Source organism: Melospiza melodia, chromosome Z, assembly GCF_035770615.1.
Source record: "Melospiza melodia melodia isolate bMelMel2 chromosome Z, bMelMel2.pri, whole genome shotgun sequence".
NCBI lineage: Eukaryota > Metazoa > Chordata > Aves > Passeriformes > Passerellidae > Melospiza > Melospiza melodia.
In genome coordinates, this window is record NC_086226.1 from 25,007,204 (window position 1) to 25,027,526 (window position 20,323).

General features: G+C 34.8%; 1 protein-coding gene and 1 long non-coding RNA gene across 6 annotated transcripts in view; one reads left to right on the forward strand and one right to left on the reverse strand.

The window, feature by feature from the left end:
- FER (FER tyrosine kinase) overlaps positions 1-20,323 on the forward strand; it is a 155,153-nt gene that overhangs the window by 83,928 nt on the left and 50,902 nt on the right. For all 5 annotated transcript variants that reach the window (XM_063180765.1, XM_063180770.1, XM_063180766.1 and 2 more), the window contains 3 exons: positions 287-490; positions 3,964-4,086; positions 18,552-18,608. In XM_063180765.1, the coding sequence (XP_063036835.1) occupies positions 287-490; positions 3,964-4,086; positions 18,552-18,608 (384 nt within the window). The remainder of the gene's footprint in view (positions 1-286; positions 491-3,963; positions 4,087-18,551; positions 18,609-20,323) is intronic.
- Positions 8,941-20,318, reverse strand: LOC134432249 (uncharacterized). The gene is made up of 3 exons (XR_010031276.1): positions 20,190-20,318; positions 14,369-14,473; positions 8,941-9,151 (listed from the first exon to the last, which is right to left on the reverse strand). It is a non-coding gene; the product is annotated as an uncharacterized LOC134432249 (long non-coding RNA).

The following is a 20,323-nucleotide window of genomic DNA, read 5'->3' on the forward strand; positions in this document are numbered from 1 at the left end:
TTACGAAAAACTGCAAGCTAGATGAAAAATATTGCATGCTTTATAGATGATTCCTTAAACTTCTGCTTTTGATATATTGATTTTTCAGGTAAAATGAAAAGAAAGCGACGAACATGCTTTTGTGCAAGTGTAAGAGCTGTAAGAGCATTGATCTTGTTGGTTAATAGAAATAAATAATTTAGATACATAAACCAGAAATTATTGTTGTTTGTGATACTTTTCATGTACAAGGAAATTCTTAAAGTGTACTGTTATAGTAACATTTTTCTTCAATATTTTTCCCAAGTTCTTTGATGTAATCTCAACCACTGAGAAACCATTGGCTGAGCAAGACTGGTATCATGGTGCAATTCCAAGAATAGAAGCCCAGGAGCTATTAAAGCAGCAAGGAGACTTCTTGGTGCGAGAGAGCCACGGGAAACCTGGTGAATATGTCCTTTCTGTGTTTTCAGATGGACAACGGAGACACTTTATCATACAATATGCTGATGTACGTCTCTGACATAGTACTGAATATTCAATTTAGGATCTACATAGTTCGCTATAGCAAATGGATTTAGCCTTGATGTGCAAATATGAAAGCTGTTAGAAATATTTCCATCTGTGCTGTAATCAGGAGTAAAGGTCATTCTGGGAAATAAAGGAAAAGTAGGAAGCATCAGGTTATTCAGTATCTTTTGTCTTATACTGAAAAGCCAAGATATTTCTGTAAATGTTTTGAAATCTGGAAATTGTTACTGTTTATTTATGCATTTACATTTGGTTATTGATTGGTTGGTTACCCATTTTCATAGTTGGTGCAAATTTAGCTACTTCTAGTTCAGACTGTAATGATCCCACTGCATCTTCCTGAAAAATTGAAATAGCCATGCAGAAGAAAATAATGTGTGTTGTTTTTTATAAACATGGGAATTGAAGTCCCTGTTGCACTTCGGGTGCCTATTTTCTTTTTAGTCCTGTGATAATTGTTTTGTTCAGTATAACACAAACACTTTTGGATATTGCACAGTGTGTATGCTTCTAAGGACCAGAATTGACCCCCTTGTTGCTCTGAGGAAAAATCGATGACTTAATGAACAATATATTAATTATTATCTACCTTTACAGAGTGTGGGTTTTTTATTGTTAATGCATTGCTTGGTTTTTTTTAATGTATGTAAGTTTCTTTTTACCTTGCCGAATTTTAAACTTATTCAAAATGTGACAGTTCCCATAACATTGCTAGAAATTTTTCTTGAAGTATGAAATTGCAGCAAATCATTCTCAGTTTTGATTCAGTAGTGCTGTCTCTTCAGTCTCTAGTAATAAAGTTTCCCATGTACAGAAAAATTCTCAAATTTAATTGCATAATGATACTACACTTGAGGGAATTTCATTGCCTGAATCCCCAGATGATGCAGCATGCCTGGGGTAACTCAGTATTATGTACCTGGTTTATTTTCTTTTGAGAAGCAGTAATATTTTTCTGAGATTCACAGAGTTTGCAATGCTTCTCTAGGATTAATGATTATGGACACTTGTCGTGCTGGAAAGTGTTCATTAGTTCTCACCTAGAATTTTCCTTGTAGAAGTGAACACACAATCAGTGTTTATTTTATTTTGATTGTATGACCTTAAAGTATTTTGATATGTCAGACTGCTAAATGAGAAAATTAAAGCAGTAAAATTACCTCTACCTAGAGTCTTACAAGGTGCTTGGTGCACCCTGATCTGACCCAGCAGAAATAAAAGGACATTATATATGTGGTCTAACTGAAATAATTTTGTGCAAATCACTGTATGTGCAAGTACATCTTGAAGAGGTAGATTGGACTTCCAAGTCCAAGTTTCAACTATTACTTTGGGGCCTACCTGTATGCTGGCTTCATCTTTTGTGTGTCTGTGTAGGAGGGTTTCCACCAAAGCAAAACAAAACAAATGAAGCTATCTTTCTCTCCATAGAATCTAGCAGTTAAATTTGAAATGTAAGACTGAAACTGTTGCATGGCCTGGACAGTCCCAGCATTGTCAGGTCGAGATATTTACTTGCTTGTACATTTACTAATCTACAAGCATTATGTTCAGCTGCTCTTGGGATTAATTTGTAGTAGATTTTCTTGGCAATCATGGAAGTTAACACTTTCTTTTTTTCTTAAAGATGCTCTGTCCACTGTATGCATTCCTATTCGGTGAATTTTCTGAGAATGAGGAAAAAGTTTATTAGCTTTAGAAGGCTGTTTAGCTTTATTAAGGTCTAGAAAATAGGTGTTGGGAGTGTTAGGGTCACGTAATGAGGTATTTATTCATGGACATTTTTGTAGGCAGGTTTAAGGAGAGTTTAGTACAAAGGATTTGCTGTTTTGTTTACATTGGTATGAACAATGTAGAATTGGGTTTCTGACTGGTCAAACCACACTCTTGGATCATTGACAGGTTCCCTTTTTTTTTTCTGACTCAATTACTGAAGATTAGAGCAGGACATCTGTTTTAACAGCAATCCTTCAGTTGTTTAAGTGTTCTGTCTCTGGTTTTACCATTATTTTAAAAGCTAATCTTGATACAATTATGTGTGTGATAAATTAATTCATCATTCAGCTTTAAGCATAAAAATTCATTGCTGTCATTCAGGGCTGCCATTGTTTTCATTTCTGCTTATTTGAGGCTGTGCCATTTAAAAATTTTTGTTTGTTAGTGATCTTAGTAAGGGTCACAATTGGGTATAAATACACAGAATGAAAGGACAGTGGCTCTGCTCTAAAGGTTTTACATAAATGGCAGCAGATGGGCAGTGGCTGGATCTGGAATGAGGAAATTATAGGCAATAGTGGTAGTTGTGCTGAGGAGTCTCTTAGGACAGCAGATTTTTTGGATCTTCATCAGAAGTATGAAGGAGCTTATTTTAAAGGGATGGGAACTAGTGTTAGTGGTCAATCAAAGCTGAGTCACTATTTAACAAACAACAAAACATTCAGACTGTGGAAACGTTTTTATGATAGAGATCGGTGAATGTTAAAAACAGCTGACAAGACCCTGCTGTCTTTACCAGCAGCAATGAAACATTTCAGGAGGTTAATGCTTTAACTCTTAAGGAAACAATGAACTTAGAAGTCGCTCTGTAAGGAATTCAGCCCTTCAAGCTAGAAAGAAAGCATGCCAGTGGCAGAGATGTTCACTGCCCATTTGTGCAAATGAACTTGAATCACCACCTGAGCTCTGAGTTTTGAAAATTGCAGTACTTGTTCATTGTTGCATTGTCAGACTTGTGGCAGCTACTGCCTTCTGGGAAAAGCTCTCTGTCTGTAGATGCTGAGACTTAGGAAAGCAGGAGACTTTATCGTGTTTCACAATCAGCTGCAGGATCCTGCCCAACTTTTCTTTGAAGCCTGTGTATCACCTGCCTTTGTCTCTAGCTCGTTTAGACATTCCTGATAAATACTCTTTTTACAGACCAATCATGCATTCTATACTCTGTGCCAGGGATTTACTAATTTTAGGAGACACTAACTGAAGGAAGATGAGATTAGGATAGCTATTGTGTATCTCCCGTTTGTTCTATTGCTTGTTGTATTTTATCATATAGATCTTTTAGTTTGCTTGCTGTAATTTTTAGAAATAAATAAGAAATTGGTGTTGTTTTTTTTTCTGGTTTATAATATTTTTATTTCATTCTGTAATAATTTTGATTTTAACTGGCCTATCTATTTAAATTATGAGTTTAAATAGTTATTTTATCATATTGCCTTAAATGACTGATGCAGTCATTTTTCTTTTATTAATTTATCATTTTCATAACTGTCATTCCTGTTAAGTGAGTATAAATGCTACTCAATAGGTCAGAAAAGAAATCTAAAATAACTCTATAAAAGTGTACATTTTTTTTTCTGTGTTGTTACTAATGAAGAAAGTTTGGTCAAGCACTTTTGCAGTTTCTTGTTCAAACTATTGCTTATAGAAAAATAAGTTTTTCCTTTTGCCTCCATACAGAATCAATATCGTTTTGAGGGAACTGGCTTTCCAACTATTCCTCAGCTTATAGAACATCATTACACAACGAAGCAAGTTATTACAAAGAAGTCGGGTGTTGTTCTGCTTAATCCTGTTGTTAAGGTAATGCATACATTCCAGAACCTTTATTTGACAGACAATAACTTTGGGGGTTTCTGTTACTATTTAAATAAGCTTCTATGGAACTTCTCAGCAGATTTTTAATTTTTATTTATTTTGTGACTCTGTTCTTGATCTCTATTAAACTTCTCACCTCTGTGCAATACATTCACTTGAAACAGCTCTCCATCCTGATTTTTGCTATTTTGAAAGAATGGCATTCAACTTCTTATCAAGTATCCTCATACTTTTATTTTTGGTTTCACATTTGGATTTCCCTACTAAGTAATTCAAAGTAGTCGTTCATTTTAGTTCCTTTTATAAAGTAAAAAATCTATTTTATACAATGGAGAAGGTCTCATGAAATTTTGGAAGACTTATGACAACTGCATTTTGTCCCTATTTCATATTGCAAAAATAAGTTAGATACAAGAAAAGGTACTGATATTCCAGTATCAATGAAAATTTGAAACAAAAATTTACTTTTTAATCAGGAAGCTATTGCAGAAAGTATTTCAGGATGGAAATAAAAAGGACTAAATATTAAACTGTATCAGTGTTTTAAGAGTCTCCTTGAGTTCTTCCAGCAGTTTTACAGTTAATATTTATCTAGCTGGTACTTCATTCATAAGGCAACTCCACTTGTATCTTTGCATCTCAACTATGGATAAGCCTTTTGTTCTTGATATATTTGTTTTTTTCAAGACTGGTTACAAACCTGTGTTCATCAAAATTTTAGGAAGTACGACAATTTATATTTCACCATTAGTTACCTATTCCAAGATCCTAGTTTTTTCCTGCTAATAATACTAAGAAAGTCAAGTATGTTCTTTTTCTCAAAATTTCACTTTTTCTGCCCTTAACTATTCTATATAATTTTAAAATTTTAAGAGTGGGACATTGGAAATACACATTTTAGGTTAGTATCTTGCTGATTACCAAACTGATGCTTCATTGAACATAAGTTACTGCTTACATTCATTCTAGATCACATGTGAAAGCAGAGAACATTAATTTAAATGTGCAATTATTTTTGATATAAATGGTTTAAGCTACAAATAAGGGGTTGTCAAAGTCAAAATTAATTTTTCTAAAGACTTTTTGCAAATTTCTCTCTCTCTTTAATACTGTGTTTGTTTTAAATGTGACTGTACATAATGTGAGAGCAGCCCTGTTTTAGCAAATGTAAAACAGTAGTATAGAATATTATCACATAATCTTAGTTATTGTCTGATAAACTGGAACATCTTATCTGTAAAACAGCATTCATTTTTCATCCCCTATTGTTTACTTTGATGATAGGGGGTTTCTTACTCCTTTTTTGCTTCATTTTGTATTTTCTCTTCATAGAGTTAAGTTTTAATGTAACTATAGGCTTATGTAACTATAGCCGAATAATTTTTCTAGTCCCTATCTTATAGAAGAAACATATTCCCAAAAGGCATTCCTGGTCATTTCACCATTACTGCTCTGGTGGCAGCAGCGAATTCCCCCCCATGAGGCAGCTCCGACCGTTCTCCAGAGCCGAGGGAGCAAGATGGAGCTCGCAGCTGCCCCAGCCCTCCTTATTTCCAGCTCAGTTCTTAGGGTGTCTGTGCCCTTCCGAGAGAAAACCTCACATAAGACAGTAACTAACCGCACCTTTTGGGGACAACGTCTTTTTTCTTTCAAGTACCTGGTCATTATGTCTCTTAGCAACAAAATGGGAAATAATTCTCTACGAGAAAGATAATGAAAGGAAAACCCCAAACTTCCAACAGGCCTTTTGTTTTTCCTCTATTCCGGGGGAAAATGAAGTGGGTCCACTCCTCCCTGGGTTTGTTGACTTGAGTTAGTATCAACTAAGCTCAGTATTAACTAAAAATTAGTGGAAATAATAGTATTTCCTCTAGAATTGTGTTAGTTGGTAGTTGATCTGAGGTGCAGTGCACAACTACTTCAGTTACTCAGGTTTCCCAAAAATTATGCAAGTAATCAGCATCTATTTGTAAAATCCACAGGCTGCATCTGTTTTTTCATATGACTGACCTTTTCCTGGTGTGCATCAGTCTTAATACTCAAGAGTCCTTTGGGTTAGTAAGCCTTTCTACTTCCATTCTGATATGTTATGTAAAGTAATGGAAAGGGTGACTGTTAGTACTAAGAAAAGTATTGGGTGACAGGAAAGTGAATGTATAGATTTTTTTAAATATACATGTTGCAATTGCATGTAGGCTTTCATGAATTTATGAAATAGGATGTCAGTTTCTACAGCTGCTAATACTTGGTGTAAAGTAAAACCAATGTATAGTATACTTAGTGCTTCCTGACCAGCAGTTTGAGCCAAACAAGGCAGTGTTGAAAAGGGTGTTAGCTACATGATTTGAATTTTTTAAGAGCAACTGTTCTCAAAAATGTTTAAATTGTTTTGGTTTGAGCTATAATTTTATGGTGGTTTTACTTCTCCCAGATGATAAAAACTATTTGCAGTATTCTGAAAGATGTACTTCGGAGTTAAGCAAAAGATTGTTGTGAACTTTCCTTTTTAATTTGCATGAACTCTTTCATATGGGAAAGTGGAGACATTTCAGGTCGTTTTCAGAAGTAGCATATGCACTCTGACACCTAGTGTTGGGGGTAATTTATGCATCATGTGCTATTACCAAGATGTCATTAATCATTTCCTTAAAGTTCATTTGGCATCTGCAAAGACTGTTTTTGCATTATAGCTGCAGAGCAGTCATTGTCATTTCATGTAATCTTTAATCTTCTTATGCAAATTGCTGTCCCTGTAATAACCTATTTAGAAATTGAAAGTTAAATATGACAAACTTCACAGGAAAAAAAAAAGGTATTCTTTTTAGTTTGCTTTTGCTTTCCTTCCTTCCCACAGTCATTCATTCTCCTTTACTATATTAGGAAAATTAGTGTTCACCTTCTGTGATGTTGCCCTTGAAAGGAACAGGCTTAATTGTGTCACAAAAGGCCTGTCCCATGTCCCATTTCATGTAGACTGAATTGCCTGCTTGGAATTTTAATGATTCTGTAATAATAGAATTTAAATTAGAAAAACTGATGGCATTTAAAAGATATTTGCTAGTAACTTCTTTAATGGAAAAGTGTCTCATACTTATTTATAATCTTCTTGAAAAAAGTGTACATTACGTTCTTCAGGTTGTTATTGATGGATTGACTGGTACACAGAGCCGCTGAGTAACTCAAAGCACACCCAAGGACTTTATTATATAAAAATGCTGTTTTAACCATACTGGATGTATTTTAACCTTCTAAGATCTTTGACCTCCTGTTTTCGAGGGTGATAGATTTCTTGAAATATAATTCCTTTTTATATTTTTACAGATTACACCACCTGTATTAAGGTGTGAATGTGCTTCAGTTTGACTACTAGAACAGAGAATGATCAAAAAAATAAGGGATACCATTTTTATTTAAGTGTACCTGTATTAAAGTTTTCATTTGGATCGTAAATACACCTTTGAAGCAAATCTGCCCAGGATGCACAGCTGCTCATGGGAGGGAGCTCAGTTTTCAGAACCAGGAAAGATTCAGCCTGAAATGATGCTTTTCTCCCAAATACATGTTTCAGATTCTGAGCACCAGTTGATTTGCTCTGAAGATCTGCTACTATTTCACTAGTGCTGAAATACTCATGGTATATGAATGCTCTGTAGTTAATTCAAATTCTGAACTTATGGAAAAAATTAACTGCTGCTTTGTCAGATGAGTTAAGCCATGTGTTTGTTACTAGTAACTTTAATTTTAAAATTCTGGGTCTATTTTTATGTGACAAAGAAGCCTGTGATATGGTCTGATATGTTTTGTGTACATAGGAAAATGATGGATCAATCATAAATGATGAGGTGAAAGAAAAGTGCTGAAAGAAAAAAAACCAGGCATTTCTTATTAGTGTTTCTAGTGCTGATAAATCAGTTTGCAAGTGACGTGAGAATTCTCTGCAGATCTGAAGCTGTCTTGCAAGGTATGAATGTATTGAGGAGTTAGACTTGGAAGGAAATTGTGAAGAGCTGTAAATTTAAGTTAGATTTTCTTCATGAAAATGCATTAGTAAAAATCTGAAATAATGCTAATTTTTTGTTGATGGATTTTCTGGGGTGGTTTGTTTTATTTTAGCAAAGCAAGCTGAGGTTCACTGTTGCAGACAACACATGTACTTAGAGTACAGGTAGTGTGTGCCCCTCAGGCCAGCAAAGCACAGGAGGAGGAGGAATTGAAGGAGGCTGCCGAACAGTCTCCGTTTCAGGGAAGCACTCTTAAGCCTGCTGGGAGATATTGAATAGAAACAAGGAGACTTACAAAGGCCAAGTTAACACAAAGTAATGCTGTCACACAATTACAGATGCTCATTTCATGGCTGGAGACAATTAAGGTGCTGCAGAGGGAAGCAGTGGCAGTAATGGTGCTCCCTGGAGGGAAGATCATCTTGAGTCTGTTTGACCTGAGGACAACTCTTGAGGAACAGGAATCCAAAAGACAGAAGAAGCCTGTAGCAGGGAGTGATGCAGTTATTGCAGCTCTACCTTGGCTAGATCTGTCACTCCAAAGAGGATTCCTGTGGCACCCTGGCTTACCTGTGTGATACCCACCAATTTGGCTAGGCATTCTGTAGAAATGCCAAGAAGCACCTGGTGGTAGTGATCTTTGGGTGTTGGTTTTTGGCTTAAAGCTGTAATTTTCATGGGTGTGGTTAAAGTCTAATACATGCATTTTCAAATGTCAAAATACATCTTCAGTTTTCTTTAAGAAAATTGATCACCATTGAAAGTGAGTGTTTATAATACGCAAAAGACATACAGGAAATGAATGTATTTATTGTATGTGCACTAAATTAATCAATAGCCTGCAGCTATTGACATTTGAGAGCAGAGTTTCATATCCTAATATTAGAGAGTACATTTCAGTTACATTCTCATTCCTTCAGAATTTGGAGAAGTGTCACAGAATTTGCTTTTAACATTTTTTAGCAGAGATTATTGCAATATTTCTGTCAGATAACAAAAGGAATGCATCATCCTTAATGGTTGGTCTGTACTTGTCAAGGCATGTCATCCTGTAGAGAAAAGGGAAAAAAGAGAGTAATTTACTCTTTGTGCTAACAAAGTACTGAACCAAATTTATGTATAGTTTCAGGAATATTGACTAGTTTCAAAATTGAAAGGATTTATTTTCTCAAAAAATCTCATTAAAATGCTTTATAATAATGGAGGCAGATAAGGCTACCTGAACAAAGAGTAATAAGGATTGTTTTATATTCAGTGATTGAAGTTTTTTATCGTTTTTTTAAGAGGCCATGGCAATAAACATCAGCTCTGTTGAATGTTTCTGGTTCAGTCTTGTTTTTCTGGTATTTCTTTCCATGATGAGGTTTAGATTAAAATTGAAAGATAACCCTCCTAAAGGGTGTAAGCATTACGCTCAAACCTAGAAAAAAAAGTATTTTATCAAGTATATGAATTTCATTTTAACAAACACAATGTAATTTCTGACCAATTTAATAAAGAAAATTCTCTGTCCTTGAAATTTTAAACCTTGGCAACATGTGCATTCCTACTTTCTGTGCAACTTTTATATAAAAAAATTACAGAATGCCATACTGCTGTGTGGAGTGCAAATTGAATAAAATGAGTTATCTCAAACACAACTGAAACAGTAGGAAGCAGAAAAAATAAGCAAAATTTATAAAGCAAGAGATGGAAGCAAGCAATTCATTCTTAAAAAAATAAAAAGGTGTATTATTAGGAAAGGGTAAAAATTTTTAAATGAAAGGTTTAAGATGATCTTTTTTATAACTGATACCTAAGAGAATAAACTACTTCAATCAAAGCATCCTTCATCAAAGATTATTTAGATTTACTAGAATTTGCTGCTGTTCATTTGGCTATACATGTGAAAATCAAAGGATTGACTGTGTTCTGTAATATTCTGGGTGTAAATTGTGCCTTATGGAGCACTTTTAAAAACTGGGCCTTTTACCAAAAGCTTTATAACCAGATGTCAATATAGTGCAATAAAAAATTTTATTGGAATTGTGTATGATTGCAGCAGTTTTTCTGCTGAACTAAAACTCTTGTAGTCCTTGTAGTAAACTTCTTGTAGTCCTCTAATTATATTCTTATTCCTGTTTTCACTAGTGCAGTCAGGATGACTTTAAGGCAAATAATGCTTTGAGTTTTCAGTGTTTTCATAGTATGTGGCTGACAAGCACATAACCTTCCTTGAACACTGGCTCTCATGGGTCAGAAAACACAGTGTGTAGATTAAGAATAGGAATGAGTGTCTGTGCTCTTAAATTCCTGTGAAGTAGCTTGTGGTTGCTTAAGTAGTTGGCCTCCGCCAATTTAAGTGGAACAAAATGTTAAAAAGGAGCGAAATGGCATTTCAGCTGTGGAGGAATAAAGGATACACACAAAAAGGAGCTACAGGGTAAGAAGGATACGTTTTCTTAAATCTGGTTAGTGCATCTGATGTATGTAATAGTGTCTGAATTCTCAAGAAGATCTGTTTATTTAAATGTTGATTAAGGAGGAGTTCAGAGGTGAGAATAGGTAAGGCTTCAGGATTCCTTATTTGCAAAGCAAATACTGTACTTAGCCTACTATTGAGGGTAGTGCATGGATTTCATGCTCAAGTTCATAATGAAGTAAATGCTATCACCAGTTCTATCCTTTCTGTCGCTTGGATTTTTTCCTAATAGAGTTGCCAATGATTTACATAGTGTATTACTAAAATTAAGATCACCCCTAGAGGGTGGTGATCAGTTGTGCAAAGTCTAATTAGAGGCCAGTAACTACTGCTCTACCCCTAGGGTCAGTTGTATGTCCAATCCTTCCTTCATCCCCTTCTTCATTAACAAGCTGGGTGATGGCTAGCAGTCTTACTGATGAGACCAGTCTTGGAGAATGGGCTGATACACCAGAGGGTCAAGCTGCCATCCAGAGCAGCAGGAAAGGCTGGAGAAATGGATTTGACAGGGGCCTTGTGCAGATCAACAAGGGGGAAAACAAAGTTCTGCAACTGGGGAAGCACAACTCCAGGCACCACAACATGCCTTCACTCCAAACATCTTCCCCCTTCCTTCTTTTTCAGCAGCTTTATATGCTAGGAGTGATGCTGTATGGTATGGGATATCCCTTTGGTCTGTTTGGTGTCAGTTGTCTTAACTTTGTCTCCTCACAGCTACTTGTACAGCTGCTAGAATAGGTGGTAAATTCTTCAAAATATTCACGTTCACTGTTTATATTTCATGTTTAATTTTAGAGAAGGATGTGCACACATGCATGCCAAAGAGATTGCTTCATGGGTAATCATCTTTGTCAAGAGAATACTTTAACATGTAAAACCAAAATATAACCCCAGACTAGCAACTGTGAACAAAATTACCCCAGCCAGAACCAACACAGTAACAAAGATTACTGTGTAATCTGTCTGTAGAATCTGTAGATTCTACAGACCAACCACACAGGAAAATTTTGTCACTAATACAGGAGAAAAAAAGATTGCGGAAGACAGCATTTAGAAGATTACTAAAGTAATAATAGAATCTGCTAATATCTAGCAGAACCATTTCGTGTATTTGCTGCTTCCCTTTGTGCGTCCTTCATTGATCAGCTTTTTTTTCTGCTGCTAAGAGATTTTCCATTGCTTTTGCTATCTGAATATTGAGTTGGTGGTATGTGAGAAAATACCAATATCTTGTTAAAGAACTGTATGCATTTGATGTAAAAAACCCAGTGCAGCATGTTCTTTTTAAACTCTTGGCATCCATGTAGTGTTGTATGACTTCTGATTCAAAGCCAACATCTTACATGGAATGCAGGTCAAGCTCACTGGTACACTGAAATCTCAAAAGTTAAGGCTACAGTTTCCTTTCTGTGTGGCTTTGCCTTTTTCCTGTGCTCTCACAGTCACAAATCGGCTAATACATCAGAATATTTGAAATTTGGACAGTTTATTTCTGTTCCAGCTCAGTGGTTTTAACATGCTGTCTGAAGCTTATGAAAGACAATGCAAAATAAACATGTGTGGCTAGAAAAACTTAGGATGAAGAATCTTGGGGTTTTGCTTTGAAGAAAATAGTAATTTGGTGGAAGGTCTAATGTGGAACTGTAGCACTCTGAAGGGCATTGCATGCTGACCACTGAAACTTAAACATTATTTTTGAGGGATGAATTAAGCTTTTCTCTTCCTGGGGTAAAGAAATCTAAGTGGAAACAACTGGATATGGAACTAAGTATGTGGCTAAGTGTCTTATAATAGTTCAAGGAGACTGTCTTGGACATTGTTACAAACACCTGTAGTTCCCCCAGGCCCATTTGACATAACCTTTCCATATGTGGGTGGAAGTGAAAATGTGTTTGCACATATGTGAAAATATTTTAGCCTATTTTAATAATTTGAGTGTTTGGGGAGTGTGTTGTGCATATATAACATGACTCTGCTTTTCCATTCCTCTTTGTTTAAATTACATGGAATGTTTAACTGAAAAATCATGTTACCCCATGGTTTTGTTTGCCTTTGAGTGTTTTGTTGGTCATACCTGATCCAGAGCTGATAATTTTTCTGTTGGAATATATTTGGTTAATAGATGATTCAGAGTACTTTGTTTTGGTAGCTGAATTTACTGTATTCAGTTGAGAGGAATAGTGTGTGTTTTAATGTGCTTGAAGTATAAAGGTTTTGACATAAAGTTGACTTTCCTTTTCCTGTGCTTAAGTATTTCACATTCTATGTCTTTTTCTTTTCTCGGTCATTTTTTAAAACTTCTTTATTTTTCTTTATTTCCTGGAATATTTCCTTTATTTTTCTTTATTTCCTGTTTTTTTCCTGGAATATTCTTAGCATCATTTTAGCCCTTTCATAAAAAATAAAACATAAGTTTAGGGAAGTACTGCAAAAAAACCCTGAGGAAAACAGGTATTGTATGTTGAATTGTACAGTCGCTTTGTCTACTGATCTTCAAGAAAGAATGGTCAAAGAACAGCTGTGCAGGTAATCTGAGGTCACTTCTGCAGTTTATAAATTGCACAGTAGCTTTTCCAAATCTTACTTCTCCTGTTATATGATAATTCAGAATTTGGTTTAGCAGGAGGGTTGAACTTCACAGAGTTTTTATGTAATAGTAAGAAGTCAGATAAAATAGTACTTTTTTCCCAAGGAGCTATTATTCTCTTTTACAGCTCACATTGAGTTTCATCAGTGTGGCTTAATACAGTGCTGTTAATAATGCAAAGCAGCTTCTATAACAATTTTTACAGCTCATGAATCTTTATTCTGAAACAGTTTTAAAGAAGTTGCCAGTGAGGTTTTTCAAAACCTCTCCTGTAAAACCCACTTATTCTTATGAAAAATCTTTCCCATCAGCTACCTTTATTTCTGTACTTAATCTGAAGGACTTGAAACACATAGTTTATGATTCATGAAATTGATATGAACATTAGATCTACTGGCATAGGTGGTATCAAAAATAGTACTTCTCTAAAAAGACAATTTCTCATTCCAATGCTGATATGCCCTATCCACATGTACACAGCTGTTACTTTTTTTTTGTCTGGTTCATCAAGTTCTGATAAGTGAGATTTGAATACCCATCTGATGAAAATTGTCTGTGATTCTGATTTTCTTAGCCATAAAAATAATTTTACTCCAATTATCCTTAGTATTGGAAATGAAAGATTAACTTTCCATTTTTGTTGATGTGGAAAAATAGCTCTTAGCTGAAGTAATTCATACTACTGTATTTCCTATTTAACTTGTAAGAAGGAGAGTAAATAATACTTTCCAAAGTATTTTTAATGCATTTTTTCTGCTTAAACCATGAAGAAACAGGCATCATCTTTGTTTGTGCACTTGACTCCTGAGGTGTTGACCATATCCCTCTATTTTGAGTTTTTTTAGAAGAATGTTAAGGATTAATGTACTGGGATGAGGGAAAGGGGAAGGATATTTAGGTTTTTCACAAATGCCACATGCTGTTCTGGGATAGATTCTTAAGATTGGAAAGTCATATGTTTTGAGTTCTCTTAAAGCAGTAAGTTTTGGTTGATTCCTTCTGGGGCTCCTTAAATCAGCTGAAGTTTCCAGCCTATAGAGTTTTTTTCCAGCCTGTAGAGTTTTTATCGTTTTTCACTTTGCTACATCTACAATTAAGATGAAAAACAGTGACAGTGTTTGTTATAGATACTGCCTTCTGAACTAGGAAGAGTAAATAATGTGACAGAGAACATGAGATGAGTAAATAACAGTGATGATAACAAAAAGTCTTACTTACGCGCAGTGTTGGAGCCTGATCAGTATTTCCTCACTATTCCTCTTTGAAAAATCTTGTATTGGAGTTTGGGTAAGAATCTTGATGTTGTTTGGTGGTTCTCTGAAACTGAATACAAACACAGGTGGCTTTTTTCCTCCTGCCTTTTCTCTCTCCTTTTAGAAATGGTAAGATTTTTAGAACCAAGTATTTAAGCTGAGGCTCAAAAATTCATACCTAATTCTCAAAACATCTGTTTTTAAAAGTTTATTTTCTGATTGCTTTACTGCTGGTTTTTAATTTGAAAAAGTACCATTTTAGGATTGTTAATGATTGAAATTGTTACTGAGAATTATAGAAAAATAATGCTAAGGGAATTTGAACATTAAGTATTAGATCGTGATTATGCTTTCTATTTTATTGAAAGCTGTTTTAATTTACTGCAGATGATTTGTAAACTTTCTTCCTGGTATAGTAATTTGTGATCTCTTTGATGTAACTTCTCCTAATGAAGGGAGATGGGCAGTATAAAAACTGCATTTATGCGTTTTGAAGATGTTTAGGGTAACAGTGATAACATTTCAGTCTCATAGCTCAGACAAGGAAAATTGAGATTTCATTTTTTGCAGCAACCAACTGCCGTTCAAACTGTTTTCAGTGCCTTGCACACAACTCCACTGTATGCTCACTAAAGTAAGGAATGATGAACAATTCCATCTTTGCTAACAGTTCAAGGTTTGAACCTTATCATGGCCCAGGGAACCATGAAACACCCTAACATTATAAAGGAATGCTGTGTATCCAGGAAAAGAATAGTGTATATCCAGAATACTTTATTTTATGAGTAAAAGGAGACATTTCTTATTATTTCTAAGTATTGCTTTTCACAATTGAAAGTTTTATTTCTTTAATTACTGGTCTGTTTGAGGTTTGGTTTTTGTCACTTAAAATTAACTTCTGAAATAACTCTTCTCTTTGAAAATGCTTATCTTTGTTGAAATCAGACAAGTGTGCTGAGTGGTTGCCCAGAGTCTAGAAAGATAGTCACTAGCAAGCTGCTGCATATAAAAACCTTGTGTGTGATGTGGGTTATCAAGTGCCTGGCTGTTGGGTAGGAGTAACTGTCATGGCTGACCAAGTTCTCCCCTTTATGAACTGTCTGGTTGACAACTTGTTTCTCAATGTTTGACCAACAGATGTGGCAGTACCTCCAAAGTAAGATAAACTGATAGGATTCCTATCATCTTATTAGTAAACCTGTTCTTCAAGTGTGATGTTCATGTAATTCAGTTTCTCCTCCTGGGGGAAGCTAGAGGACAGAAATAAAGCAGAATGTGGTAAGCTTGTAGATGTCCCAAGTTATTCCATTTGGAAATAAGGTATATAATTAAGATTACAAATGAGTATGCTCAAATGCTAATTTGTGTGACTGAATTTTTCTGAAGTGTTTTTATATTCTGTGGTCCAAAATTAACAAGAGAAAAATCTGAACAAGCACAAGGTAAAGAGATAGCGATGTCACAAGAAAAGGGCTGCATCATAAGTGTCTTCCTTCTGGGTGAAATTAATGGGCATTAATAGTCTCAGGAGCTCTGCTTGCTGTCATTCAGATTATTTTCATTAGGTACAAAAATGTACTGGATTTGCTCCATTTGATTTAGAAGCAACTAACTATTGAAATGAAAAATTCTGTGACTTAGATTGATATGCATTAAAGTGTCTGTTGATCTATACCTACATTCAAGAATATTTTTGTCCCATTTTGCTGTCACATTTCTTTTCTAACTTTCATTATCTTTTGCACACTTGATGAATCTGTAGACTAATGGCATTTGACAACTGGAAAAATCCTTACATTCTATTCCAATCAGAATTAAGCAGTTAGAGAAGATGATGAATTTCGTGATCAGACACATTATTTCATAACCTTTGTTTATGAGTGCTAGTATTTATGCATTGATTTTGACATTGATAAGTGTGCCTTATTGATGTCTTTAATTACTGACAGCTATTCAGATTATTAATTGATGTCATATTAAACTCAGAGCAATTCAAGTAGATTTTGTGAGACAACAAACTTGGAGTAGAATGTCTTGTTATTTTTGACCTTACTGTTCATATTGTAGTTTACTAATTAAAGGCAATTATCTGACCAATGACACTGTGTTTTGAACACTATTTAAATTAATGTCTAACACATTGCAAATTAGAAAATTTGGTTTGTTTCTTTTTTAACGTCAGAATTGTACATTGGCATGATGTATTTGACTCTCTCTTCTGTTAGATTTTTTTCTTACTGTCTGCTGAAGGAACTGCTTTTGTGCAGTTTATAGGAGTAGTATCAAATGAAGCTGGTCAAGCTTTGACTAATTCGATGACTGTGAAAAATCTGGCAGAACCACAATAAATTAATAAATGAGTTAAAGTGGTATAAGAAATGACTGAAGGCTTTCATAAAAAGTACAGATTAATGTACAGATGCAGTGATAATAAATACTTCAACAGATAATTTGATTCCACTTTATGTTGTTATTTTCTTTTGTTAGTTCTCTGAAGAATTATCAGATTTTTTTCCTTCATAAACAAGCTTTTGAAATGTCATATTGTCAATTTATTCAAAAAGTTATTCACTGAAGTACAGAATCCTTGTAGTTAAGCAGTAAAAAATCCATTCAATTTTAATTGTCTAATTTGTCTAACTTTTTGGCTCTACCGCACTTATTTCAATGTTAAAAACTCTTATGTTAATACCTCTAGGTAGTAGTTTTTGTGGTGTTTTTCTTTTTTTTTTTACAGCTTTCTTTGCAAATTATTTTCTTAAATGTCAGTATTATTATTGAAAGAGTGTGCAGTTTGATGGCACTTCCTATCTATTTGTAGTATAACAGCTTCTGAATGTGACATTCATTCTGCAAAAAGTATCAACTGAGATGAAGGAAATTTCTTATGATATTTGATCAGTGAGGCTGTAGTTTTAAGCAATAATCTTGTGTATAGGGGAAAAATAAACTATTGTATATTGAGAATTTCCTCTTGAGTCTCACAGTTTCCCACCTGGGGAAGAGATACAGTAAAGATTGGTTTCCATCATGCAGCATGGTAGTGTGGTACAGGAATTCTTGGGATGGGACTGAGAGGTGGTGTGTGCTGGGAGTTTGGGTTAATGGAGGCATTCAGAGAGTCTCTGGAATGCACACTTGTAACATTCTACTTACGGACAAAAGCGTAGAAATCACAATAGCAATGATCCCCACCCCTTTTTAGATTTGCTGAATTCATGTTCGACAAAAAGTCTCCAGAGAAGGTGAATCCATGACCTCCCTATGCAGCTTACTCCAGTTCCTAACCACTCTGTCAGTTAAGATTTTTTTTCTAATTTTCAATCTGAACCTCCCTTGGCACTATTTAAGTCCATTTCCTCATGTCCTTTCATTTGGGATGTGGCAGAAGAGACTTATCCCCACCTAGCTTCAACCTCCTTTTTTTCGGACATAGCACCCCCAGTTCCCTCAGCTGCCTCCTATCAGGCTTGTGCTCCAGACCCTTCCCCAGCTCCAGTGCCCTTCTCTGGTCATGCTCCAGCCCTTCAATGTCCTTCCTGAAGGGAAGGGCCCAGAACTGGACATCAGTGCCCAGCACAGGGGAATGGTCAATTCCTGGACAAATGCTTTACCTGTCATGTGTTATCTTTTCAAGCAGTTGCCTGTATTATTTCCAACTTCCAAAAAAAGATATAAGATATGCAAATATGTGTCTTGTTGACAAGTCAGAAGATCAGTTCATTTCCATGTGCACTGAGGAGAAAAATGTGGGAGTTTTTTTTTTTAATTTAGTAGTAAGTTATTCATATACTAAAATGAAGTTTTCTTATCTAATTTTCACTTGACAAATGGTTAAAATCAGGGTGCTAAATATTATTTCCAGAGCTTGTGTGAAACTTTGCATAGTACTAATTTATCTACATACCATCATGCTGTAGGCTTAATTTCTAATAAAAATTTGCTATACGATACCACCCACTATTTTATTGTATAGCAAGATTTCTAAACTCTTGAACTATAAATGCGTATGGTTAAAATTTCTTGGTATGCTTGTGATTCAGTGCTCTAAATGTAATACTTCTTCAGCTCCATTTCTGAAATGTGTCTTAGAGAAACTGTATCTGGCATATTTGCACAGCCTGAAATTTCTGCTTTCCTTTTCATAGGATAAGAAGTGGATTCTCAATCATGAAGATGTCACGCTGGGGGAATTACTGGGCAAAGTAAGTAATAAAGTGAGCTAAATAACATTTGAGTAAGTATACTTTAATAATTAAGCTATTTCTGTATACCTTTTCTTTTAAATTGCTCTGGTATGTAATTTTTATGTCAATTTTTTACACTAATACATGAGACAATCTTATGCTTTAATCAGACATAAGTCACACTTACTAGTAAACATTATCATGATTGTGCTGAAAATATTTAACTAGCATACATATTTTTTTCTCTTTTGGAAGTGTTTTGAGGTAACCAGATTTCTATAAAGCATGATGTGGCTGTTTTACTTTCTGTAGTTGGAGACAAATGTTGCAAAATATAAATAAAAACACAGAGAAATAGATGTATGCTTATGCATTTGTGTATAAAATTTGATATGATGAGATGACTAAATAATTATTTATTAAAACAAATGCTAATTGCTTGTGCATGATTATTTTCACTCATTCATTGATGGAATTAGATAATTTCACAATCTTATTAAATCTTGTGTAGTTTATAAACATGTGGTTTACAAAGTCTGCTTAGGAACTACTGATCTTTAAAATCAAGCAACTCCTCACTTTTTTGGCACCTTTACACCTGCAAAGACCATTTTGGGTGCTGCTCTGGACACAGAGTAGTTTGAAAATATTTTCCAAAAACTGAGAAAATAAGATTAAATGAGGAAGAGACAAATCAAAGTAGTTAATTGCCTTCTTACTATGGTGCACACTAAAAAAAAATCAGTAAGAAATTCAAGAATGGGGGGAAAAATATTTCCATAAACTTCTGTTTCCCAGTATAAAAGATTTTTGGGAGATTAAGATGACAAAAAATATGACCATATTGAGCTGTGCCTTCATAAAATACAGATACTTAGGATCTTCACATTCTTAAACAGGATGGTATCAAGGGAGAAAAATGAAGATGTTCCAGCCACAAAAAAAGCTTTGACTTGTTAAAAAATAAATTTGAATTAGTTTTGAAAAGCATTTTTAGTAAATTCAATTTACATGGTATTGCATTTTTTTGGCACAAAGCATTTTTAACATTCAGTAAAGGCAGCTCAGAATTTTAATTATAGAAGGATGTTCTTTAAGAAATACAGAATAGGCTAAGAACTTTATTGGAACACAGCATGATTCTTATGCATTCACCTCTAACAAGATGTGTTCATACTAAAATATATAAGAATGACAGGAATATTGACATCTGTATGACAAAATGTGAAATAAACTATAGCCATCCACCACAGAAGTGAGAAATCAGAGTCTACAAAACCTTGAGCGGCCTGGAAAAGATGAGGAAGAAATCACAAAATTTTAATGTGTAAAAGATGCAAGCTTTAGAAAATATGCACCTCAGGGGTGAATGGTCAGTTTATTTACTCAGCGTTAATTCAGTAATACCCCACAAAATGAAAATTGCAGAATTGGAATGTGTTTTACTAAAAATCATCTATCCAATAATACTTTAATATTGTCAATAAAGAAGTAAAGCATTTTCAAGACTTAAATAAAGCTCAGGATAGATTCAGATTTCACTGTTAAATACTTCTGACCAGAATGGTAAAGTGGCCTGGGAGCAATTCACCTGCTTACCTTGGGTGCCTCATGCCATTTCAGATCTGAGAGGTAATGTGCTAGCCTCTGGAAGTGCTTTAGAAGGGCTGTCAGAGATCCTGAGCCTCATTTGCCGGCTACATCTTCCTTGTCCCAGCATACAGAAAACAATT